The sequence below is a fragment of the Papio anubis genome, chromosome 19 (genome assembly GCF_008728515.1).
Source record: "Papio anubis isolate 15944 chromosome 19, Panubis1.0, whole genome shotgun sequence".
Taxonomy (NCBI): Eukaryota; Metazoa; Chordata; class Mammalia; order Primates; family Cercopithecidae; genus Papio; species Papio anubis.
The window spans coordinates 40,373,650-40,399,747 of record NC_044994.1 but is presented as its reverse complement, the minus strand read 5'-3'; the positions used below and the strand labels follow the sequence as shown (position 1 = coordinate 40,399,747).

General features: G+C 41.3%; 2 protein-coding genes across 2 annotated transcripts in view; one reads left to right on the top strand and one right to left on the bottom strand.

Moving 5' to 3' along the window:
• ZBTB7C (zinc finger and BTB domain containing 7C) overlaps positions 1-26,098 on the top strand; it is a 312,925-nt gene that overhangs the window by 83,812 nt on the left and 203,015 nt on the right. The window lies entirely within an intron of this gene.
• On the bottom strand, positions 1,132-1,677 carry C19H18orf12 (chromosome 19 C18orf12 homolog). The gene is given in 1 exon segment (XM_031658818.1): positions 1,132-1,677. A coding segment is annotated over 1 exon segment (546 nt).

Sequence of the window (26,098 nt, the reverse complement as noted above, 5' to 3'; positions counted from 1 at the left end):
TGTTTGCTGGAATTTAGGATCTAAAAAACAACTTAAGCAATTTCTGAGATCCTACTTATTGGAATAATGGGGGTGCAAGTGGTCAGTATCTAGTGCTACTGTGACTTTCAGTTACAAGGAAGTAGGTCAAAGCACAGCCTGACTAATGCTTAATTATAACTGTATTTCTGTCCAGAATTCTTGTTAACCCTATGAGGGTTACTTCAGTACTATTTCTTTTACCCCTTTTTGGGTGGTTCTTTTCGTGAGTTTGGGTATTTTCCTGACATGTTTGCACTAATCAGTACTCTGATTATTACTTGAGGGGAGCCCTCTACAGATCTTTGAAGTTCTTTCTCTCTCTTCTCTCTGGTGCTCTGTCCTATGAACTTTAACTGTCTTGATCTCTCTGGACGCTCAACTCTGTCTCTTCAACTCAGGAAGAATGCTAGTGCCTCAGTTCCCCCTTCCTGCTCTATGGCCTACACACTCTCTCAAGGCTATAGTTTGGGCAATTGAGCTCACATTATTTTTTCTCATCTCTCAGGCGTCACTGTCTTTCAGTGCCTCATGTCTGGTGTCTTGAAAACTGTTGTTTCACCTATATCGTCTAGTATTTTTATTTTTCCAGGCGCGAGGGTAAATCCAGTCTTTGTTTCTCTACCTTGGCTGAAAGCCAGGGTCTGCTCTGGATGTTTATTTTTTTAAGTATTTTTAAAGGTATTTATTTTACCTTGACTAGATCCCTGGCACATGAGGGATTTTTTTTTCTTTTTCTCTCTTGTTTTCAACCCCTATTCCACCATAACCCCATCAGTTTTGGAGCCCTGGAAGGCTCTGTCTATTCACCCACACAAATCTGAGTGAATCCTATCCATCCCTAAAGGGCCAGCTCAGGGCACTGCTCCAGCAGCCTTTGCACTGCTGTAAGTCCAAGCACATCTGTTTCCCCTCCTCTCTACTCTGTAGGTCTATGCAGTCTTTTCAATATTGACTTTGTATATGTATGTTTTCCTCTAAACTGATGGATCATTAAGGAAAACACTGGGGTTCATCATCTCCCTACATATCACCTTAAGAGGCAGTCACCTCAAATCTCTACATTCATCATAGAAACAGAAATTCCATTAATAAATGTCAGGGACTGCCTCCTTAACCTTGGTGCTCTATTTCCCTCCCACTTTCAGCATTCTGGCTTATTCCATGGGTGGAGGAGGAAGCCAGGTTGGCTTGGTGGGAGGGGAATGGCATCAGTGTGAGGTCATGCCACATCATCCAGAATGCCAGCTCCACACCACAGTGACACATTGCAGGATTGAGCAATGCAGCTGGAGGAAAGAGAGGGAGACCCGTGTCACTTAGACTACAAACAAAAGGGGGGCAGGTGCAAATACAAAGCAAGGACCTGGCGGGAAGTGGCAGGTACACCTGGGTGCATACCACCAGTGCCTGCAGGGAGCGAAGGCAGTGAGAGAGGAGCCATGCCCCATGAGGGATTTTTTTTTTTAAATTATTATTTAAGAATGAGGAAACTGAGGCCCAGGGAGAGGAAGTAACTTTTCCAATCACAAAAAAAGAGTCAGTGGCAAGAAGGAGAACTAAGATATCTTTAGGCCCAAATGTACTTGCCATTGTGTTTTACTCTCTGCGCAAGTTATCCCAACTCACGGTACCTTCACAATGCACTATTCTCTCCATAGTGCTGTGAAGAATTGGAACCTGCAGGAAGGTGGATAAACTTTCCCCAAGCCACACAGGTAAAAACATGTTTCAATCCCTGGGTTGAGTCCGAAGCCAGTAGTGCTTTATAACGCAGCCTCCCAGTAAGTGCTGGGAGTACTCCCAGTAAGTGCTGCTTTTTTCAATTCTTTTAAAAAGTTTATTTGTTCTTTCATTAATTTATTCTCTTAACAAACATTTATTGGCCGGGCGCGGTGGCTCAAGCCTGTAATCCCAGCACTTTGGGAGGCCGAGATGGGCGGATCATGAGGTCAGGAGATCGAGACCATCCTGGCTAACACGGTGAAACCCCTCTCTACTAAAAAATACAAAAAAGTAGCCGGGTGAGGTGGCGGGCGCCTGGAGTCCCAGCTACTCTGGAGGCTGAGGCAGGAGAATGGCGTAAACCCGGGAGGCGGAACTTGCAGTGAGCAGAGATCCGGCCACTGCACCCCAGCCTGGGCGACAGAGCAAGACTCCGTGTCAAAAAAAAAAAAAAAAAAAGGAAAAAACCAAACATTTATTGATTACCTTTTCTTTATCAGTCACAATATTAAGTGCTAGACGAAAATATGGGTAAAAACAAATGAAATGGTGTCATTGTCTGGGGTAAATACCCAAGGTTTGTCATCTCACACCAGAGAAATTGAGGGCGCGGACACACAAGAAGTGAGTTTAAGAGCAGAGGTTTAATAGGCAAAAGAAAGAGAGAATAGCTCTCTCTCCTGCAGAGAGAGAGAGGGGCACCTGAGTGGGTCTTCCAGTTCCGTGGTGAAATGCATGGGGTTTTATGGACAAGCTTCAGGAGGTGGTGTCTGATTCACATAGGGCCCGAGAGATTGGTCAGAACAGGTGTGATATTTGCATAGTCCATGAAGAAGCTGGCCATCCAACCCTGATCTTTTAGTATGCAGATGGGTTCTTTACCTGGCCAGCACCATATTGTCTGTTCCTTACTGTACACATGGTTGGCAAAGAAAAGGGAAGATGGAGCCGCCATGTTGAACATGCCTAGCCCCAGGTAGCCTTTTCCTATTGGCACAGCTGCTGGCATTCACCCGTGCAAGATTCTAGCTTGCCTTTTCAGGCTGCAGCTTGATTTTTCAGGCTGCTCTTTGTTGGAAATGATTTGGGGGCTGCTTTTTGTTAAAAGGAAAGCCTTACTGAAGACTCTTTTACCCTCGCTATCTGCCTAAATCATTTCTTTTAAGATCCTGCATCACAAGTGTGGTCCTTACTTTCCAGGGTCCCTCCCCTAGTACGAATGTTAGAACTAAGACTACAAATAAATGCTATCAGCTATTTTATATGCTATAATAGGTTTGTTTGTTTTTTCAAACATCTTATTTTATATTTATTTCTGGGGGGACAGGTTCTTGCTCTGTCACCCAGGCTGGAGTGCAGTGGTGTAATCATGGCTCACTGTAGCCATAGCCTCGTGAGCTCAAGTGATTGTCACGCCCCATTCTCCTGAGTAGCTGGGACTACACAACCATGCTCAGCTAATTTATTTTTATTTGTATTTTTAGTAGAAACAAGGTCTTGCTATGTTGCTCAGGCTGATCTTGAACTCCTGGGCTCAAGTGATCTTCCCACCTCACCCTCCCAAAGTGCTGGGATTATAGGCATGAGACACTATGCCTGGTCAGATATTTTACTTTTAAACATATGCCAAAGTTTAAGTTCAAGCAAATCACAAGAAAAGAAGCATTAGTGGGTTAATTCAGAGATTGTCTCCTATATAAAAATTTTATAGAAAAACAGGATGATTAAATAATCACTGTTAGACTGGATACAATAAAAAAAAAAAAAAAAAAAAAAAAGGATTGTTTCAAGATCATTAGATCCTGACTGACAGTCAGCTGAGTGGGTGGGTATCTGGCTTCCCAGAAGAGGTCTTAATCTCATTAAAGTTTATCAGAAAATTGCTTAAGCATTTTATCAACGCTAATTTCTTCCCAGAAAGAGGTTGGAAATTACATCATGCAAAAAGGTTCTGTCCCATTCCAAGTTTGGGACTGGGTTTTTTATTAAGTATGTGCACATACCACAGTGGAGCAAAAGAGAGATCAGGTCAGTTCCACCATGAGGATAACAGTTAGTGATAACTAGCATCATTTGAGTGTTATATGGCAGGCACTGTTCCCTTCACTTGGGAGATATTAACTCACTAATGCTCACATAATGCTGTTAGGTAGGGGCTTTTCTTACCCCTTTTCTACAGTGGAGGAAAGTAAGGCACAGAGAGCTTAACTTGTTCAAAGTCTCCCAGCTAGAATGTAGCAGAAAGATCAGGAAGGTATCACAAGGAAGATGGGTGGATCTGTTCCCCAAGGGGATGATAGGGAGGAAAATATTCTGGGAAGACTGGGCCCCCAACCCCATTCTATGCTATGAAGCTGTGCTTGTGTTCAGAGATGTGGGGGATTCTGGATCAGTGGAACCACTTGACCCCCACACATGTCACTGGGGAAATCCATTTGGGCTTATGCCAGGATTTTAGAGGGTGGCTGACTCAAGTCCCAGCTGTGTTTCTAGACCATGTGTTCTGGTATGGACAAAGTGGAGACTCCTCTTCACCTAACAGCTTTCAGACATATAAGCAAAACTTCCAGCCAAGGCAAAAACACATTAGCTCTGCCAGCCATGGACAGGTGACTGGAGTGGTTTCCAGGGTCATTTTCGCTCCAGCCTTAGTGTTCCATCTTATTTTGTTTGCTTCCTCCTTTGTTCAACATGTTTCTGCATTGCCTTTAAACTCCACAGAGGGAGTGTTGAAAGTGGTGGTAAGAAGAGTCTTGCTATTGTAGTGTAAATAAAAGTAAAGATGATAAAGTTTTACAGGGCTATGTACAAATTGATAGTTGGTGCAGTATTACTTCAGACACAGGAAGAGCCTTTCAGAATCTAACCTGTTAGAAATTACAAGAGCTTCTGTGTGAAAATTTAAAGAGAACGTTTAAAAAATAATATTTCTTATGTCACCTATAAAATTCCACTAACCCCAATACAACTATTATATTATTTTTACATATTATCTCTTCTAAATGTAATACATGCTGGGAGTGTTATCTGTGGTGTATGCCTACTATTTTGTATTCTGCTTGTTTTCAATGACCAGTGGATCATAAACATTTTTCATGTTTCTGCATAATTATCATTTTAATGGCCACATAATATTCCATTGTGCAGAGGTACTGTAATTTATTAAACCATTCCCCTTAATGTTAGCCATTTATGTGTTTTCAGTTTGGGGCTTTTATAGATAACACTGCAGTGAGCATCTTCTTGCAAATAGCTTTTTGCTGCTGTTGAATTTCCATAGGAATAATTCCTAATAGAGGCATTACTAGTAAAGGACACAGACATGTATATGGCTCTTTCTCTATATTGCTGAATTGCTTTGCAAAAATATTATTTAATACAGTGCCATCACTCTGGAATGAATCTGCTAGCTTTTTCTGCACTTCAACAGCAGTTAGCAAAAACTTTTTTTTTCTAATTTGACAGATAAAACAGTATTTCAACTGGCTTTAATTTACGTTCCTTTGTTTACTAGTGAAGATTACTATTTCTCCATGTATTTGTTTATATTGTATATAATTTTCTATGAATTATCTGTTTATCTGTTATGGTCTTGGTGTTTTTATAAATTTAAATGCACTCTTCGTAGGTGATAACTATTAATCATTTTTGTTTTGTTTATTCAAATACTTTGTTGTCCTTTTTAATTTTTAATTTAATTTTAATTTCCATACATAATATAAATTATGTTATGTATGGAAATTGTCAATCTCAATCTGTGAGTACTTCTTATTTTTCTGAAGAAGAGAGAGTAATTCTTTTATGTATCTTTTGAGTGTTTTAAATGCCTTTCATTTAATCATTTATTCATCATCGAGTTAACAGGTACCTTTTGTGGGGCAGATAGTCTTCTAGGTTCTGAGAATCTAAAATTTTCATCTTCTTGGAGGTTACATTTTAATGAGAAGAGAAACAATAAGCAAAAATATAACTAATATACAAGGTAGCAATAAATCATATAAAGAAAAAGATAAAGCATAGCAGAGGACAAACAATGACCAGGAAAAGATTTAGTGTTCAGGAAAGGCCACTGACAAAGTGACATTTGCGATAGGGAAGACAGGGAGGGCCAATATCAAAAGGTATCATTCGAGCAGACCTGGATGAGATGACAGAGGGAACAGAAAGCGCAAAGGCCCTGAGATGGAAACATATGTGGCATGCTGAGTGTATTAGTTTGTTCTCACGCTGCTATAAAGAACTGCCTGAGACTGGGTAATTTGTAGAGAAGAGAGGTTTAATTGACTCAGAGTTTGCATAGCTGCAAATAAAGACATAGCTGAGACTGGGTAATTTATAAAGGAAGAGGTTTAATGGACTCACAGTTCCATATGGCTGGGGAGGTCTCAGAATCATGGCAGAAGGTGAAGGAGGAGCAAAGTCACGTCTTACATGGTGGCAGGCAAGAGAGCTTGTGCAGGGGAACTCCTATTTATAAAACCATAAGATTTCCTGAGACTTATTCACTACCACAAGAACAGTACGAGGGAACCTCCCCCTTGATTCAATTATCTCCACCTGGCCCCACCCTTGACACATGGGGATTGTTACAATTCAAGGTGAGATTTGGGTGAGGACACAGCCAAACCATATCAGCACGTCTTCACAGGGCAGCAGGTGAGAGAATGAATGCAGGAAGAACTATCTTTTTTTATTTTATTTTATTTATTTATTTTTTTGAGACGGAGTCTGGCTCTGTCGCCCAGGCTGGAGTACAGTGGCCGGATCTCAGCTCACTGCAAGCTCCGCCTCCCGGGTTCACGCCATTCTCCTGCCTCAGCCTCCCGCGTAGCTGGGACTACAGGCGCCCGCCACCTCGCCCGGCTAATTTTTTGTATTTTTTAGTAGAGATGGGGTTTCACTGGGTTAGCCAGGATGGTCTCGATCTCCTGACCTCATGATCTGCCCGTCTCGGCCTCCCAAAGTGCTGGGATTACAGGCTTGAGCCACCGCGCCCGGCCAGGAAGAACTATCAAACACTTATAAAACCAGCAGACCTCAGATCTCATGAGAACTCACTGTCATGAGAACAACATGGGGGAAACTATCCCCATGATCCAGTTACCTCTGCCTGGTCTCTCCCTTGACTTGTGCGGATTATGGGGATTAAATTCAAGATGAGATTTGGGTGAGGACACAAAGCCTAACCATATCACTGAGAAACAGGGAAAGCCATGTGTGTGGAGTGAAGCAGAAGAGATGGAGAATTGGAGAAAACAAGGTTGTTACCAGATGGTATGGGGCCAAGGACACTGGATTTAATCTGAAGGAGATAGCAAGCCACTAAGTTGAGAGGGCATGAAACAGACATCTGATTTACAGTTTAACAGGATCACTAGATATTTTTATATTTGAATCATTTTGGCGGATTTAGCTCTCCAGGTATGTAATCACATCATATACAGGAGATATTTTTGTGTCTTCTTTTTCAGTATTTATTTCCCTTGTACTGTCTTTATCTTTCTTGTTGTTGTTTTTAAAAACTTTCCAGACAATGTTAATAATATTTTTATTAATGATTTCAATGACAACAATAACAGTAGGCATCTTTGTATATTCTGAATATAGAGGAATTATTGCTAATTTAAATATGGATGCTCTATGCTGTTAACAGGAATTCTTTTTAATTCTAGTTCTTCAGTTTTTATTAGGAATTGTTGTTGATTTCTATAAAATACCTGTCAAGTATGCATTAAAATTATAAGATGCTCTTTCTGCTTAGTGTCTTGATGTGGTGTAGCATATTAATAGAACCCCTTATATGAGGCAATACTTGTTTGCAGCCCTGGGGTAATCCCACTTTGTCATGGTATAATTTTAGTGTATATATCATTGAATACATTGCTATTCTTTTATGAACTATCTGTGCTTATGGTCCACTCAGTCTAGCCCCCTCTATCCCTGACTTCGTCCTGCCCTGACTGTGGTTCAGAGAGCTGTGGGGGCATATAGGTGACCAGGCAGAAGCCAGGGTGTGTGTGCATGTGGTGGTTGTTAAGGGGGTGGGATGGGCGGTGTCAAAGCACCTGATGATGATTTCTCCAGCATCACAGTCTCAAGTATGATATGATGTCTCATCCTTTTAAATTTTAGTTTTTATCAAGATATGTATGCCTATAATTTAAAGAATCAGAGAGTTTAGTTAAAGTTATTACAGAAAATAGCAGCCCTTTTCCCATCCTACCTCATTTTCCATTTGTGAGAGACAACTACCTTTTTTCTTTTCTAGCTGTGTGTGTGTGTGTGTGTGTGTGTGTGTGTGTTTTCAATTTCTGTTTTCTTTAACTCTAAGTAACAGGCTCATACAATTATTTGCCATTTTTCTATTTTAAACTTTATTATTAACTGACTTCCTACTATGGAAGATGACAGTTTAGCTCCCTTTACCCCATATTCACACTAGAAACACACTCCCAACATTCCCTCTTTATACCATAATTGTGATTAGATCCAAATTTAGTATTTACAGTATATTATTGTGAAAATGTACTTTGGTTACACCTGAGCTATATGATTCCATTTAGGCACAATTTTTGTTTTCTGGAATTAATAATTGTTTTTGTTTGTATGTCTGATGCTTAGTTTTCTATGTATTTATTAATAATTCCATCCCTAACATTCTTTAATTCAATAAATACTGTCTCAATCTTTTCAAATACATCAGACAATCTGTCAGTTTCATCTTGTTGAAATCTCTCTGGATATCTCTGACCATTTTTGTCTGATTGCTTTCTGGAGCACAGCTCTCAGCCTGGGCTCAACCAGCTCTAGCATTCTAGGAATTCCCCCTTCCTCTCTTTTGTTTGGATATCCTGTTTTCTGAATCTAAAATCTGTTCCTTTCTTGGATTGCTCCCTTGTTTTGATGGAGTGCATCCTCCAATAACTTTATGAAAAAAGATGCTTGAGATACTTTCTTCTTCTTTTCCTCTATTCCTTTAAAAAATATGTGTTTACCCTTGAACATATATACCATAGAAAAGTATGTAACATTCCTTTTTTCTTATTTTTTTGGTGTCTTGATCTATTTTTTTATTCCAATAGGTTTTTAGGGGAACAGGTGGTGTTTGGATACATGGATAAGATCTTTAGTGGTGATTTCTGAGATTTTGGTGCACCTATCACCTGAGCAGTGTACAGTGTACCCAATGTGTAGTCTTTTATCCCTCACTCCCCTACCACCCTTCCCAAGTCCCCAAAGTCCATTGTATCATTGTTATGCCTTTGCATCCTCATAGCTTAGCTTCCACTTATAAGTGAGGATATACAATGTTTTGTTTTCCATTCCTGAGTTACTTCACTTACAATAACGGTCTCCAACTCCATCCAGGTTGCTGCGAATGCCATTTTTCAATTCCTTTTTTTGGCTGAATAGGATTCCATGCTATATATATACTTTTTTTTTTCCCACTTGTTGATTAATGGGCATTTGGGCTGGTTCCATATTTTTGCAATTGTGAATTGTGCTGCTATAACCATGCATGTGCAAGTGTCTTTTTCATATAATGACTCAGTAGTGGGATTGCTGGATCAGATGGTAGATCTACTTTTAGTTTTTTAAGGAATCTCCACACTGTTTTCCATAGTGGTTGTACTATTAATGGTTTACATTCCCACCAGCAGTGTAAAGATGTTCCTTTTCACCACATCCACATCAACATCTATTGTTTTTTGATTTTTTAAATTATGGCCCTTCTTGTAGGAGTAGGGTGGTATTGCATCATAGTTTTGATTTGCATTTCCCTATAATTAGTGATGTTGAGTATTTTTTCATGTTTGTTTGCTGTTTGTATATCTTCTTTTGCGAATTGTCTATTCATGTCCTTAGCCCGCTTTTTGATGGGATTGTTTTTTTCTTGCTGATTTATTTAAATTCCTTGTAGATTCTGCATAGTAGTCCTTTGTTGGATGCATAGTTTGCAAATACTTTCTCCCACTCTGTGGGTTGTCTGTTTACTCTTCTGATTATTTCTTTTTTTGTACAGATGCTTCTTAGTTTAATTAAGTCCCATATATAGTTGTAATTAAGTCCTGCCTCAGCCTCCCGAGTAGCTGGGACTACAGGCACCCGCCACCACGCCCAGCTAATTTTTTGTATTTTTAGTAGAGACGGGGTTTCACTGTGTTAGCAAGGATGGTCTCGATCTCCTGACCTTGTGATCCACCCGCTTCGGCCTCCATCTGTTTGTTTTTGTTGTGTTTGCTTTTGGGTTCTTGGTCATGAATTCTTTGCCTAAGCCAATGTCTGGAAGAGTTTTTGTGATGTTATCTTCTAGAGTTTTTATGGTTTCAAGTCTTAGATTTAAGTCTTCAGTGCATCTTGAGTTGATTTTTGTACAAGCTGAGAGATGAGGATCCAGTTTCAATTGTCTACATGTGACTTGCCAATTATCTCAGCATCATTTGTTGTATAGGGTGTCCTTTTCCCACTTTATGTTTTTGTTTGCTTTGTCAAAGATCAGTTGCCTGTAAGTATTTGGCTTTATTCCTGGGTTCTCTATTCTGTTCCATTGGTCTAGGTGCCTATTTTTATACCAGTACCATGCTGTTTTGGTGACTATGACCTTATAGTACAGTTTGAATTTGGGTAATGCGATGCCTCCAGATTTGTTCTTTTTGCTTAGTCTTGCTTTGGCTATGTGACCTCTTTTTTAGTTCCTTATGAATTTTAGGATTGTTTTTTCTAGTTCTGTGAAAAATGATGATAGTATTTTGATGGGAGTTTCATTGAATTTGTAGATTGCTTTTGGCAGTCATGGTCATTTTCACAATATTAATTCTACCCTTCCATGAGTATGGGATGTGTTTCCATTTGTTTGTGTTGTCTATGATTTCTTTCAGCAGTGTTTTGCAGTTTTTCTTGTAGAGGTCTTTCATCTCTTTGGTTAGGTATATTCTTGAGTATTTTATTTTATTTTTTGCAGCTTTTGTAAAAGGTTTTGAGTTCTTGATTTGATTCTCAACTTGGTCACTATTGTTGTACAGCAGTGCTGTTGATTTGTATACAAGATTCATTTTGTATCCTGAAACTGCTGAAATCATTTGTCAGATCTAGGAGGTTTTTTTTCTGTTGGGGGTAGAGAGTCTTGCTCTGTCACCCAGGCTGGAGTGCAGTGGCATGATCTCGGCTCACTGCCACCTCCACCTCCTGGGTTCAAACAACTCTTGTTCCTCAGCCTCCCAAGTAGCTGGGATTATAGGCATGTACCACCATGCCCAACTAATTTTTTACATTTTTAGTGGAGATGGGGTTTTGCTATGTTCTCCAGGCTGGTCTTGAACTCTGTCCTCAAGCGATCCACCTGCCTCGGCCTCCCGAAGTGTTAGGATTACAGGCATGAGCCACCACACCCAGCCAGATCTAGGAGCTTTTTGGATAAGTCTTTAGGGTTTTCTAGGTGTAGGATCATACTATCAGTGAACAGCAACAGTTTGACTGCCTCTTTACTGATTTGGATGCCCTTTATGTCTTTCTCTTGTCTGCTTGCTCTGGCTAGGACTTCCAGTACTATGTTGAACAGAAGGGCTGAAAGTGGGTATTCTTGTCTTGTTCCAGTTCTCAGGGAAAATGGTCTCAACTTTTCCCTGTTCAGTATAATATTGAATATGTGTTTGTCATAGATGGCTTTTATTACCTTAAGCTATGTCCTTCTATGCTGATTTTGCTGAGGGTTTTAGTCATAAAGGTATGCTAGATATTATCAAATACTTTTTCTGTGACTATTGAGATGATCATGCAATTGTCGTTTTTGATTCTGTTTATGTGGTGTATCACATTTATTGATTTGTGTATATTAAACCATCCCTGTATCCCAGGTATGAAACCCACTCAATCATGGTGTACTATCTTTTTTATATTCTGCTGTTGGAATTGGTTAGCTGCTACTTTGTTCAGGACTTTTGCATCTATATTAATCCAAGATATTGTTCTGTAGTTTTCTTTTTGTTACGTCCTTTCCTGGTTTTGATGTTAGGGTGATACTGGCTTCACAGGATGATTTACGGAGGATTCCCTTTTTCTCTTGCAATAGTTTCAATAGGATTGGTACCAATTCTTTTAATGTCTGAGAGAATTCAGCTGTGAATCCATCTGGTGCTGGACTTTTTTGTTAACAATTTTTTATTACCATTTCAATCTCACTGCTTGTTATCGGTCTCTTCAGAGTTTCTATTTCTCCCTGGTTTAACTTAGGAGGATTGTATACTTCCAGGATTTTATCCATTTCCTCTAGGTTTTCTAGTTTGTGCACACAAACATGTTCATAGTAGCCTTGAATGATCTTTTGTATTTCTGTGGTATCAGTTTTAATATCTTCTGTTTCATTTCTAATTGAGCTTATTTGGATTTTCTCTCTTCTTTTCTTGGTTAATCTTGCTAATGGTCTATCAATTTTTTTTATCTTTTCAAAGAGCAAGCTTTTAGTTTCATTTATCTTTTGTATTTTTTTAATGTCATTTAGTTCTGCTCTAATCTTGGTTATTTCTTTTCTTCTGCTGGGTTTGGGTTTGGTTTCTTGTTTTTCTAGTTCCTTGAGATGTGACCTTAGATTGTCGATAGTCTTTCAGACTTTTTGATGTAGGCATTTAATGCAATGAACTTTCCTCTTAGCACTGCTTTTGCTGTATCCCAGAGGTTTTGATAGGTTGTGTCACTATTATTGTTCAGTTCAAAGAATTTTTAAATTTCTATTTTGATTTCATTGTTTAACCAATGATCATTCAGGAGCAGATTATTTAATTTCCATGTCTGTGTATAGTTTTGAGGGTTCCTTTTGGGGTTGATTGCCAATTTTATTCCACTGTGGTCTGAGAGAGTACTTGATATAATTTCTGTTTTCTTAAATTTATTGAGATGTGTTTTATGGCCTACTATATGGTTTATCTTGGAGAATGTTCCATGTGCTGATGAATGCAATGCATATTCTGCAGTTGTTGGGTAGAACGTTCTATAAATATCTGTTAAGTCCATTTGTTCTAGGGTATAGTTTAAGTGCATTGTGTCTGTGTTGACTTTCTGTCTTGAAGACCTGTCTAATGCTGTCAGTGGAGTATTGAAGTCCCCCACTATTATTGTGTTGCCATCTATTTCATTTCTTAGATCTAGTAGTAATTGTTTTATAAATTTGGAAGTTGCATATATATTTAGGATTGTGCTCCTTTCCTGTTTAACTAGTCCTTTTGTCATTATATCTTGTCCTTCTTTGTCTTTTTTTAACTGTTGTTGCTTTAAAGGCTGTCTTGTCTGATATGAGAGTAGCTACTCCTGCTCATTTTTGGTGTCCACTTGCATGGAGTATCTTTTTCCACCCCTTTACCTTGAGTTTATGTGAGTCTTTATGTGTTAGGTGAATCTCTTAAAGACAGCAGATACTTGGTTGGTGAATTCTTATCCATTCTGCCATTCTGGATCTTTTAAGTGGAGCATTTAGACCATTTACATTCAATGTTAATGTTAAGATGTGAGGTGCTACTCTATTCATCGTGCTAGTTGCAGTCTGAATATCTTGTTTTTTATTTCATTGTGTTGTTGTTTTATAGACCCTAAGATTTATGCTTTAAGGAGGTTCTATTTTGGTGTATTTCAAGGTTTTTGTTTCAAGATTTAGAACTTTGAGCAGTTCTTGTAGTGCTGGCTTGGAATGGTGAATTCTCTCAGCATTTGTTTGTCTGAAAAAGACTTTATTTTTTCCTTCATTTATGAAGCTTAGTTTTTCTGGATATAAAATTCTTGGCTGATCATTATTTTGTTAAGGAGTCTAAAGATAGGACCTCAATCCCTTCTAGCCTGTAGGCTTTCTGCTGAGAAATCTATGGTTAATCTGATAGATTTTCTTTTATAGGTTACCTGATGCTTTTGCCTCACAGCTATTAAGATTATTTTCTTCATCCTGACTTTAGATAACCTGATGACTATGTGCCTAGGTGATGATCTTTTTGTGATGAATTGTCTGGGTGTTCTTTGAGCTTCTTGTATTTGTATGTAAGGCCAGGAATGTTTCACTTGATTATTCTTTCAAATAAGCTTTCCAAACTTTTAGACTTCTCTTCTTCCTCAGGAACACCAATTATCCTTAGGTTCTGTAATTTAACATAATTCCAAAGTTGTAGGAGGCTTTGTTCATTTAATTTTTTTTTCTTTGTTGGATTGGGTTAATTCAAAAGCCTTATCTTTGAGCTCTGAAGTTCTTTCTTCTACTTATTTGATTCTATTGTTGAAAGTTTCCAGCATATTTTGCATTTCTCTGAGTGTGTCTTTCATTTCCAGAAGTTGTGATCGTTTTTTATTTATGCTATCTATTTTGCTGGAGTTTTTTTGTCTATATCTTATATTATTTTTAAAATTTCTTTAAATTGGTTTTCACCTTTCTCTGGTGCCTCCTTGAGTAGCTTAATAATCAACCTTCTCTATTCTTTTTTTTTGGAAATTCAGAGATTTCTTCTTGGTTTGGATCCATTGCTGGTGAGCTAGTGTGATACTTTAGGGATGTTCAACAACCTTGTTTTGTCATATTACCAGAATTGTTTTTCTGGTTTCTTATCATTTGGGTAGACAATGTCAGGGGAAAGATCTGGGGCTCAAGGGCTGCTGTTCAGATTTGTTTGTCCCACAGAGTGATCCCTTGATGTGGTGCTCTTCCTCTTCCCCTAGGGATGAGGCCTCCTGAGAGCCAGACTACAGTGATTGTTATTGCTCTTTTGGGTCTAGCCATCCAGCAGACCTACCAGGTTCTGAGCTGGTACTAGAGAGTGTCTGCAAAGAGTCCTGTGGTGTGATTCATCTCCAGGTCTGTCAGTCATGGATACAAGCACCTACTCCAGTGGAGGTAGCAGGGGAGTGAAGTGGACTTTGTTAGGGTCCTTGGTTGTAGTTTTGTTTAGTGCACTGGCTTTCTCGAATACTGATTGTGCTAGCAGTTGGTTGGTCTCTAGCCGGGAGGTGGTGCTTTCAAGGGAGCATCAGCTGATACAAGCTTGCCTAAGGTTTCCTGGATATGTATTCGGGTTTCTTAGGTGATGCGCAGGGTTATAGAGTACCCAAGAGATTATTTCTTTTGTCTTCAGTTACCAGGGAGGGTAAAGAAAGAACTATCAAGTCGGGGAGGAATTAGGTGTTTCTGAGCTCAGACTCTCCTTGAGTGGGGCTTACTGCAGCCACTGTGGGGGATGAGGGGTAGTTCTCAGGCCAATGGAGTTATTTTTCCAGAGGGATTATGGCTGCCGCTGCTCCTGTGTCATACAGGTCATCAGGGAAGTGGGGGAAAGCCATCAGTGACAGGCTTCACCAAGCTCCCACACAGCCAGCAAGGCCAATCTCACTCCTACCATGCCCCACCAACAGCACCAAACTGGTATCCAGGCAGCAGGTGGAGTGGGGCTGAGATCTTGCCCCAGGCTACAAGCCTCCCTGCTGAGAAAGCAGGCAGGGCTTTCAGGCCCCACCCCTCCCCTCCTGCCACAGCCTTCTATGCTGGTATCTGCACTTCCTATTCACACCTCACCCCCATTCTGCCCAGGAAAACTTCGCATTTAGTTAAAATTATTAAAAAGTTCAGCTGGAAGTTTCCTTCTTCCTGTGATCCTTCCCCAATTCCACTGGCAGCCTTCCCCAAGGACCCCTGTGAGATAAAGTCAGAAATGGCTTCCCTGGGGACTAGGAGCGCCTACAGAGGTCTTCCTGCTGCTTCTACTTTTATATTTCATTCAGCTCTCTCAATTTATTTCAGCTCTAGGTAAGGTTAACTCCTTCTCCCATGATCTGGATTTTCAGGTTCCCCAGTTAGGACGTGTGTTCAGAGGCAGACTTTCCCCCTCACACACTTTGGGCACTCACAGTTTTTGGGCTGTCTCACAGAGTTTGCAGCTGCAAGCCGCTTCCTTCAAAGGGCCTTTGAATTCTTTTGGTTTTCCTGGTATGTTCCTGTGGTAGTTCTTGAGGCAAAAGTTCACAGTGTGAGTCTTCACATGCTGCTCTGTCCATCCGAGTGGGAGCTGCAAGTTAGTCCTACCTCCTATCTGCCATTTTTTTCAGAAAAGTGCATAACACTTATATGCACAGTTAACAAATATTAATAGTCATAATACAAGCACCCAAGTAACTGCCACCCACTTTAAGTAAAGGGACATTATCAGAATCGCTGGAAACTCCCCTTTCAGAGATAACCATTGTCCTTATTTTTATGATAATAATCTCCTTGCTTTTTATCTTACCAGCTGTGTTTTCATTATTTTAAACTTTGGACTTTCCTAGTTTTGAACCTAATAAAAATAGAATCATTATATATGTATTCTTTTAGGTCGTATGTTTTACTCAACATTGTGTTTGTAAGAATCATTCATTTGGTTGTATGCAGTTGTAGTTCATTTTTATTACTATATTCTGCTGTATGAATAAGTGAGAATATACACTAATTTAAAAAAGTATTTCCATTATTGATTGGATATTTGGTTATTTCCAGTTTGGGACAAATATAAACAATGCTGTTAAATCTTCTTGGTATATTTCATGGTAACCATGTGCACACATCTTGATAGACTATATAGCTGGGATGCAATTATCTATCAAAGGGTATGCCTACTTTCTTTTTACTGGATAACATGAAATTGTTTTTTTGTTGTTGTTTTTTGTTTTGTGTGTGTGTGTGTTTTTTTTTTTTTTTTTTTTTTTTGCAAAGTGGTCATATCAAACTATGCTCCCACAAGGAAGCAAAGAATATACCAAATTATATTACCCATTCTCTTATCTTCTTGTCAACACTTAGTATTGTCAGAACTTTCAATTTTTGCCATTCTAATGTATATATGTATGGTTTTAATTTTCATTTCCCTGGTAGCCAAGGTTGAGCATCTTTTCTTATATTTATTGGCCTTTTGGATTTTTGTACCCTCCTGGCTGTTCCTTCCCTTTGGATGCTTCTATGGTTGGGAGTCTCAGCTCCCCACATTTGAACTGTTTCCTGGATTCCTCAACCATTCTCTTTGCTCCCAGCCTCCATTGTTCTCCTCACAATGGTTCTTCCTTGATGGGGCCCTTACTTGTAATTTGTTTATTTGCTCTTTGCACCGTTTCCTGTGATCTCTGCTCTGTGCTGTATTGTAGAGGAATTATCCTTTCAAATTTCATCCCCAGGTTTTCCTGATTAACTGGATTTTGGCTAAGTTTGGCCAATGGAAGACATTAACAGGAGACTGGAGTTTTAGGAGGGGAGAAGCCAGAATATTGCTCCCCCACTGTCTGCTTAGGACAGCATTTCCAGCAATGACTGTGGTTTTTCCACATCCTCAGTCCTAGCTCCAACAACACTTCCAGCCTCTGAGTGCCAGTAGCACCACCCTTGCCCTTTCCCCTCCCATTTCTCAGGGTGGTTGCTGTTGCTAATCTGTGGATTGCTCCATCATCCCCTGTTTGGTTTTTCAGTCCTTCTAACACTTTTATGACTAATTCCCATATTAAATTTCCTCTGCAAAGCTACCTGGCATGGACTTTGTTTTTCTGCATGGACCCTGACTGAAACAGCTTCTTTGGGCCAAACTTTTCAATCAAGAAACTGTCAGAAAATAGGATAAAGTTGACATCCTCTTATTTAACACCTTCATAGTCTGATCTCACTTTAAATTTCCAGTTAACCCTCACTATTCACACATCCCACCTACTGTTCTTATTAGACTTGTCTTTTCCTTCCCACCTCAATCTTTTGCTCTAGGAGGGTCTGCCAGTTGAAATCCTCCTCCTCCCACAGTAACATTCTGTTCATATTTCAAGGTGCAATTTAAGTGTTATTTCTTCTATGAAGTCTTCCTCCAGCTCAAACAAAATCCTGAACTTCTCTTCCCTAAGGCTAGAGTGGGTTTTAGGTGGTGCCTTTGTTGACTTTTTGAACTATAAGTTTATCTCTTTCCCTAGGGTTCATTCACCTGTTCAACAGAGACATATCAAACATTTCTCATGGGCAAAACCCTGTTCCAAGTTTGTGAGAATAGGTATCCATTTATGAACTTAAAAGTCTTCTAGAAGAGGTGACATTGGCCTTACAGCAAAGTATGGGTTAACTTAGATTGATTTTCTACTAGAATTTAGATAAACTTGGACATAGGGAATGAGAGTTAGATGGTAAGTATGGGAAAATGTAGATTTTGTTGTAGAGAGATTTAGTGAACTAACGAGTAGATATGAAAAAATTATTCAGAATACAGAATAGAGAAACAAAAAATTAAGAAAATACCAGAGATGCGAAGAGACACAGAAGGCTGAATAGGAAAGTCTAACACATGTCTGATTCTTAAAGGTAAAAGAGTAGTGAGAATGAGAAAGAGGCGATATTTTAAAAGAAAATGGCTGAGGATTTTTCAGAATTGATGAAAATTTAAATTCTCAAATTAGGGGAGTAAAGTTGATCACATAAAGATAAATGAAAAGAAACACACATTTAGAAACTTGAGTGAAAGTGTATGATATTAATGAGAGATATTAAATCAGCCGTGGAGGAAAGACGGGTGTCCTACAAAGGATGACAAAACTGGAAAAACAGCTGACTTCTCAGTAGCAACTATGACAGCTAGAAGACATCTTCAAAATGCTGAGAGGGGAGAAAATGTATCAAATGAGGATTTTATGTGTTTATAAACAATAAAAAAACATTTGGACAAACAAAAACTCAGAGAGTTCCCACTAAAGGAGAGTCACCAAAGGAACTCCTAAAATATGTATTTAAGAAAGAAGGAAACTCATTGCAGAAGGAGGATCTAAGATTCAGTGGAGAACAAAAACCTTGGTGAACAGATGGCTAAATATAAACAAATGCTAATTTTACAAAAACACCAATAATGATGAATTATGGGATGAAAAATGAGATAGATCTAAAATTTAAATATATAACATAGAATGAAATGAGCACAAAGTGCTCTACAGTCCTTGATTTGGTGAAGAAAATGTAGTGGTATTAATTTTGGACTTCAAGTTAAGTATTCATGTTAAAAAATTTAAGAGTAAGCACTAAAACATAGAAATGGAGTGTGTAATTTCTAAAACAGAAGAGGAAACTATAATTTTAAAACCTCAGTTTTTTTCTAAAGAAGGTTATAAATGAGAGGAAAAATGGTAGAGAAAAAAGCACCATATAAAATGGTAAAATAAATTTATTTATCTATTAGTAATTACTATACATATAAATGGGTTTAATCTACCAGTTAATAGAGAGATTGGTCAGATTGGATTAACAAAATCTCAGGTTCAGTCTTCCTATCTGCAGTTTTAAGAGACAAAAAATTGAAAGTGAATGAGTGGAAAAAGATATACTGGTCAAACACTGGCCAAAAGAAAGCTAGTATTGTTATAGTAATATCATAAAAATAAATTTTTAAAGCAAGAAGCATTATTAGCACTAACAAAGTTCATAGCATAATAATAAATTTTCAATTCTCTAGGAAGGTATCACTTCTAAATGTATAGGCACTTAGTTTCAAAATATACAAAGCAAAGACAAAACTACAGGGAAAAATGGACAAATCCACCCTCATGAGCAGGAGATTTAAATACACCTTTCTCAGTAATTGATAAACTATTCCCCAAAACTAGTAAGCAAACAGAAGGTTTCAAAAAGTCAATGAAAATGTTTAAAGTAGTGACTGTATATCCAATTGAGAATACGTATTCTTCTCAAGCACACATGAGCACTTCCCAAAACCGACTTGGTATGAGGTCCCAAAGCAAGGCTTAATCATTAAAAAGCAAGATGTGGAAAGAGTTCATAATATGCTGTGAATTGTATTGCACCTTAGCAGGTAAATATACACACACGCATGCATGCACGCACGCACACATGTACTGATATAGCCATGAAGTATTTCTGGAAAACTAAACAAGAAACCAATAACACAAGTTTCTTCTTCTGGGGAAAAGACCAGGGGTTGGGGTTAGACAGAAACCTATTTTTCATCATACGTGTTTGTTTTTCAATTTTTTTCTGCCATCATATGTCTTATTTTTTATTAAAATTGTAAATTTAAAACGTATTTAGGTGGCTATAAAATAGTTTAAGACAATAGATATTATAAAACACCTTACTATGAATATGGTATGATGTATAATAACCCATTGTAAACTCAGAGAGAAAGCAGTCTGCTTGTGGACTATAGAGTTGCAGGAGACTTCAGGAAGAAGGGATTTTTTTTTTTTTTTTTTTTTTTTTTGCTGGGGCTTGAGGGTCACATAGGATTGAGATTGGGATAAGGGGAGGGCATTTTAGGTGCTTAAACCTCTGGGAGCAATTCCACTGAGGCTCTTGGGTTGTGATCAGTGGCCCTGGGGGTCGATACATGGGAAAGGACTCTCACTTGAAAGTTTAGTATTGGAAGGAACTGAGCGGAGTTAATGACTGATGGGGATGGAACTGACCCAGCCACCCTCAAAGGAGAGGCCATTGCCACCTGGAGAGGCTCTGAGGTGGCAAGGTTGAAATCTCATAAATGCATTTCTAGAATTTCTCAGCCTTTGGGCTTTGCCACAAGCAGCCTTCCACCCCCTGGCAGCAGCTGACATAATTTACCTAAACATTTCCCTTTATTGAAAAAGCAGATGAATATGGGATCTATCCCAGAAACTCTGAACACCCATTTAAAAACAACATGGCTCTCAACACGCAGACCTTGATTTTCAAAAGTGCTATCAATTTGGCTTATGTTATAGCTGCGTTTCTGAGTACAGGTGTTTCACAAGTGTCCTTAACTGCTAGGAAGCTGGGGAAAGCAGGTGACATTCAGTCAGTTAAAACAGGGGCAGTAATGTAGGCAGTAAGATAGCACTGACTGATTCCAGCTCACTGGTCTTCCTGTTAAGATATCCACTGTTATGTATGCTCTTTGTATTCTGGCTTTCCAGCCTGACATTCAAAGCCTTTTACAATCTGAATTCACCTCATCTTAGTCCATTTTGTGCTTCTATAAGAGAATATTAGAGACTGGATACATTATAAAGAAAAATTTATTTCTTACAATTCTGAAGGCTGGCAAGTCCAATATCAAGGTGCTGGCATCTGGCAAGGGCCTTCTTGCTGTGTCATCTCATGGAGGAAGGTGGGGGGTGAGGGGGGAGAGAGAGAGAGAGAGAGAGCACACACGAGAGGGAGTGCAAACTTGTCATTTTATAATGAACCCACTCCCACAATCATGGCATTAGTCTGTTCATGAGAGTGGCCCTTATGGTCTAACCACCTCTCGTTAATCCCCACCTGCCAATGCTGCATTGGGAATTAAATTTCTAATATATGCTTTTGGAGGGGACACATTCAAGCCATGACATGCCTCTCCCATTCAACATCCCTACCCCTGCCACCTCAAAACCTGTACTCTTATATACCCTTTCACCTACATGCCCTGCTTGTTTCTGTTATTTCGCTGTTGCTTATAGCCTTCACCTCCAACACTCAACCAGGGGGTTGGTGTTGATGGTGGCATCAAGATGGCATGCTATTTATCTGTTCTCAATGAATTGTACATCTTAAATGGGGTACTGGGGTAAAACTTATGAGGTATATGCAAATGAAACTGCCAAGAATAATAACTGGCTTATGAGCAGAAGAAACCATGGGAGAATGGAAAGCCCTACTGAATTAACTAGGAGGCAGGAGACCTAAATTTTAGTTCCAGTTCAGCCACGGACTTATTGTGTGTCTCTTTCAATTACTGCAAAACTAATTACCCCAAAACTTCATGGGCTAAAATAACAATCCATTTTATTATATATCACGATTTTGTGGATCAGGAATTTGGACAGACCTTAGCTGATGATTATTCTGTTCCAGGTGACCTTAACTGAGGTCATATGGTGGTACTTAGCTGGCAGATGGGCTGGTCTACAGGGTCCAGGATAGTATCACTCACAAGTCTGGCATCTTGGCAGATGTGTTAGTTTCTCGGGGCTGTCATAACAAAGTATAACACACTAGGTGGCTTAAAACAACAGAAATGTATTTTCTGACAGTTCTAGTCTGAAATTAAGGTATTAGCTGGGCTGCCTCTTAAGGTTATAGGGAAGAATCTTTCCTTACCTCTTCTAGCTTCTGGTGATTACCATCAATCATCAGTGTTCTTTGGCTGATGGATGCACCACTCCAATCTTTGCCTCTATCTTCACATTGTCTCAGGATCCTTGGGGTATTACTTTTCTGGCTGGAAACCTCTGTGGCCAGTAGTGCCTTTGCCTGAGTTTTGCTCAGGCCTCCTGGGCTCGTTCCACCCACTCAGGCTGGCAGGCTGTGCTAAGCTGGCACTACTGGCCTGGATCCCATGCCTGCCAAGGATGAGCCAGGTGTGCAGCAGCAAAGGGTATGTGAGCAAATGAGCATGGGGTCCAGCCACTGTGCACAGCTAGGCACGCTGGCTGCAGCAGGGTGGACAGCGCCAGGCACTGGCACAGGTACCAGCTCCCTGCAAGGCTGTGCCAGAACCAGGTGTACCACAGGTAACTTCCATGGCTGGCACTGGGGAACTTGGTGGTGCCTGGAAGTTTGGAGATGCCAGGAACTGCAGAGCCCTAAAGAGGGTGTCATAGCCCTAGCTCAGGGAGCTCCTAGGTCTGGGCTTCCCAAAGGGCCGCAGCTCTTCTCTCCTTCTCTCTTCTCTCCTTTTTGTTGCCTGCAATGTAGTGAGCAAGGGGCATGCTTCAGCCCTGTTTGTGTTACAGCTCTTTCAGCCCCACCATCGGTGGGTCCTGAGTTCTTGTCCTGCATCCAGGAAGAATGAAGTACATGGACAAGTGGAGGGTGAGCAAGGCAAAGAGGTGCTCTATTGAACGATAGAGCAGCTCAGAGGAGACCCACAGTGGGTAGTCCCTCTCCATAGGCAGGTTGGCCTGTTGTCTGCTCAGCTCTCAGCAGAGAGGAGACCCACAGTGGCTAACTCCTCTCTGCAGGCAGGCCATCCCATTGTCTGCTCAGCTCTCATGACAGTGACAGAGAGAAGACCCACAGTGGGTAACTGCATTCTGCAGGCAGTTCATCCTATTATCTTCTCAGCTCTCAGCAGGGAGGAGACCCACAGTGGGTAGATCCTCTCCGCAGGCAGGTTGTCCTGTTGTCTGTCCAAGTCTGGCTGAGACTAGGGTTTTTATGGGCTCCAGAGGGGAGAAAGTGCATTCTGATTGGTCTGTGGGTGGCCATGGGGGGGTCCAGAAAAAGCGCCGTAAGTTCTCACTCCGGTCTGTGGAAATGGCAGCCTGGCCCCCAGGCCTCAGGCTGTCCCTGGCCTGAAAGTGGGGTTTCCCCGGGGACCTGCACCTTTCCACCCAGGAGCCTGTCTCCTGCTGTCATTAACCTACCATCCACAGTGCCAACAGCCCAGGCTATTAGTGCCAAGGTTGTCTGCAAGCCCGCACCAAGCCATCCTTAGCACCCCTTCAGACTCCCTCCCATTCTACTAGGCACCCAAAGTCCAGAGGGGGCCGAGGCAGCAGGGGTCTGGTGTGTCGGTTCTGGCCTGGGCATGCACATACCAGTTGGGTTGTGACAGCTCCCAGGCTTGGCCACAACTTTGCTCCAAAATCAGAGTGGGCACAGGAGCATGGAGAGGCCAGGCAGCGGGAGCAGGCACTTTTGGGCCTGTAGGGGCAGGGGGCTTTCCGTGCAGAGATGCTCGGGTCTGCACTCTCGCTCTGCACCTTCCCCTAGTGGCATTTGTTAACTCTTCCTCTATGATGCCATGCTGCTGGCCTCAGGCTGCCCCTTCCACTTGGACTATCAGTAGCTGCACAGCCCCACCCACTGGCAGCTCACATCCTTGCACCAGATGTGATGATGTCTTCACCTCTTCCCATCCTATGTCCATCCCCTTCCAGCATATTCAATTCCATTCTCTTCAACAAACATGAACTGAGCACCAATTATGGCCAAAAATCTGTCCCAGGCATGGGAGCAGCACACTTGTCATGGTGCTGGGAAACTAGGAAGAGCCCTTAGGCATCATTTTAGTTCAGTGGCTTTATTTTTTCGGGGAAACTGAGGAGCAAGGAAAAGGAATACACAGGGATTGTGTCTGAGAGCTGTGTTTAAGCCCCACTGTCCTGTTCAGTCCTTGCTTCCAGATCCCAACCAGCTTCCCACTGGGTTGCTTTCAGCTAGGTTGGGGCAGACATCCTGCAAACACTGCTGAAACTAGTCAGCAAGAATCCCGGACCAGGGGATCAACCTCACTGTGTTGGTGAGAGGGCTGGTGGATGAAGCTTTCAAGCCTTCTTCAGGGGAGTGTTGTTTGATGAGCCTGTAAGAAGGAATGTTGATTCCTGCACTTAGTTTCTCTTTATGGCTAATCTGCACAAAGAAACGTTAATGATTTTAATTATGGGGTTGGGTTAATACATCATGTAAATGATTTTATTTAGAAAATGCAAACTAATCCCCTTTGCAGAAAGACTCTGCCTCGAGGCCCTCCCACCTGCTTGCCTCCCTGGGCAGAACGGAGGGAGGTGGGGGTGGCTGCCTCCCAGGCAGCCCCCTGCTTCCTGGAAGGCAGAGCCTGACAGACAACTTGCAGGGCACATTCCTCACCATGTGGAGGCCAAAAGGAAAGCCTGGTTCCCGCTTGGCCACCCCCTCAGTGCCCCACACCTGCCCCGTTCCTTGAACTGAAGGCCTATGAGGGAGCTGGACAGTCGGGAAGGCTGCCCAACTCCCCCACGTCTTCCCTGGGCCTCCCTGCAGACTCTTCCACAGTTCCCGCCAACAGAGCTGATTATTCCTCAATTTGTTCCAACCTGAAAATAAAGACAGATAAAGTGAAAATATTCCGGGAACAATGCCAAGCCAAAGGCATTAAATTATTAAGCGATCTCTATCTGAGTAATGGATTTATGCCCTTTAACAACTTTAAAAGAAATATAATGTTTTTCAATACCCTCTTTTAGGGAACTTCTTATAAATGAACTGTCCATTTTATTAGTATTAAAGGAAACGGGGATTGAATCAGAGCTTCTAGGGTGGGTGATTATCTGCAGATTTCTCCTTAGAGCTGGGAAAATTAACAACATGGAATTATCCACACATTTTTTTAAAGGGCACTTTACAAGATATTGTACAGTAAATTGGAAAATGTGTAACTATCCATCAAGGTAAATCTTGGGAATAAAATAATTAGAAACCACACGACCATGGCCAGGGAAGATTAGAGCTAAATTAGACTTTGTGTGGCTGTTTTTTGAAGTCACCAGAGTGGGTGCTGGTGGTGGAATTGGGCAGGAAGGCTGGTGGTGCACAGCTCAGGCAGAACGTCGGGGTCTGGAGCAAGCTGCCTGGACGGGCACGTGGCGGGGGGAGTCTTGGCATTTTGATGAGATTTGAGCGGGACGAACATGCTGTTTTGACTGGAATCTGGCACTGTCTTGTTTTTCCTCCTCCCTTCCCGTGACCCCGGCTGTCTTCACCTCCAGCCTCACACAATCCTACCGTGCTTGTGTTTCCAGATGGTTTGAGACTTTGTGGCTGCCACTGGAGAGCCAGCTGGAGTCTTCTTGTGGGGGAAGGGGAAGAGGGAAGGAAACAGAAATATCCTTGATTTAAAATCTAGAGTGAGAGTGTGTATGTGTATGAGAGGGTGTGCACACCTGCACAAGTGGGGGTGTAGGGGTGCGCGGGGGTGTGTTGATGTACGAGTGTGTATGAGCATGAGTGTGTGTGTGTGTGTGTGTGTGTGTGTGTGTGTGTGTGTGTGAGTGAGAGATGTCCTCTGAGATGAAAGGCTCTGGTTTTTGCTTCTACTCAGAGCCTCCTGACTCCTGGGATGCAGGGAAGGGTTGTGGGCGGGCAGGGGGGCGGCAACCACAGTGGGCAAGGGCTACTGCCCTTCTTCCTGCTGCAGCCTCCACCCTTGGCAGCCACTCTCAGGCTGGTGGGTGGAGCACTGAGGAGGGGTCCCACTGGGGAGGAGGATGCAGGGGTGAGAGACAGACAGGCCCAAGAGGATGTGCCCCACCCATCAGCAGCAAGGCCAGCAGTGCCATAACCTTCTCTCATAGCAAGGACCCAGTGCAGTGCTGTCTGTGCCAGGCAGATTGCAACATCCTCCTGGCCAGAGGCAGCTTGGGAAGGGATTTGCTCTCAGGGCTCACCCTTAACAAAATCATCAGTGGTCAGAACCAGCAATCAGTCTTGGAAATCTTGTAGTCTGCCTCTCCCATGAGGAACTGAGGCCCGCACAGGTGAAATGTGAGGATGTGAGTGGAGGACCTGTTGCTTATCACTCCTGGGGCTGCTGTTTATTGCCTGCAGTCATACTTTCCAGCCAGGTCCTGTCTCCCCAGCGCAGGAGCCACGCCTTTGAGCGTGCTTCCTGCC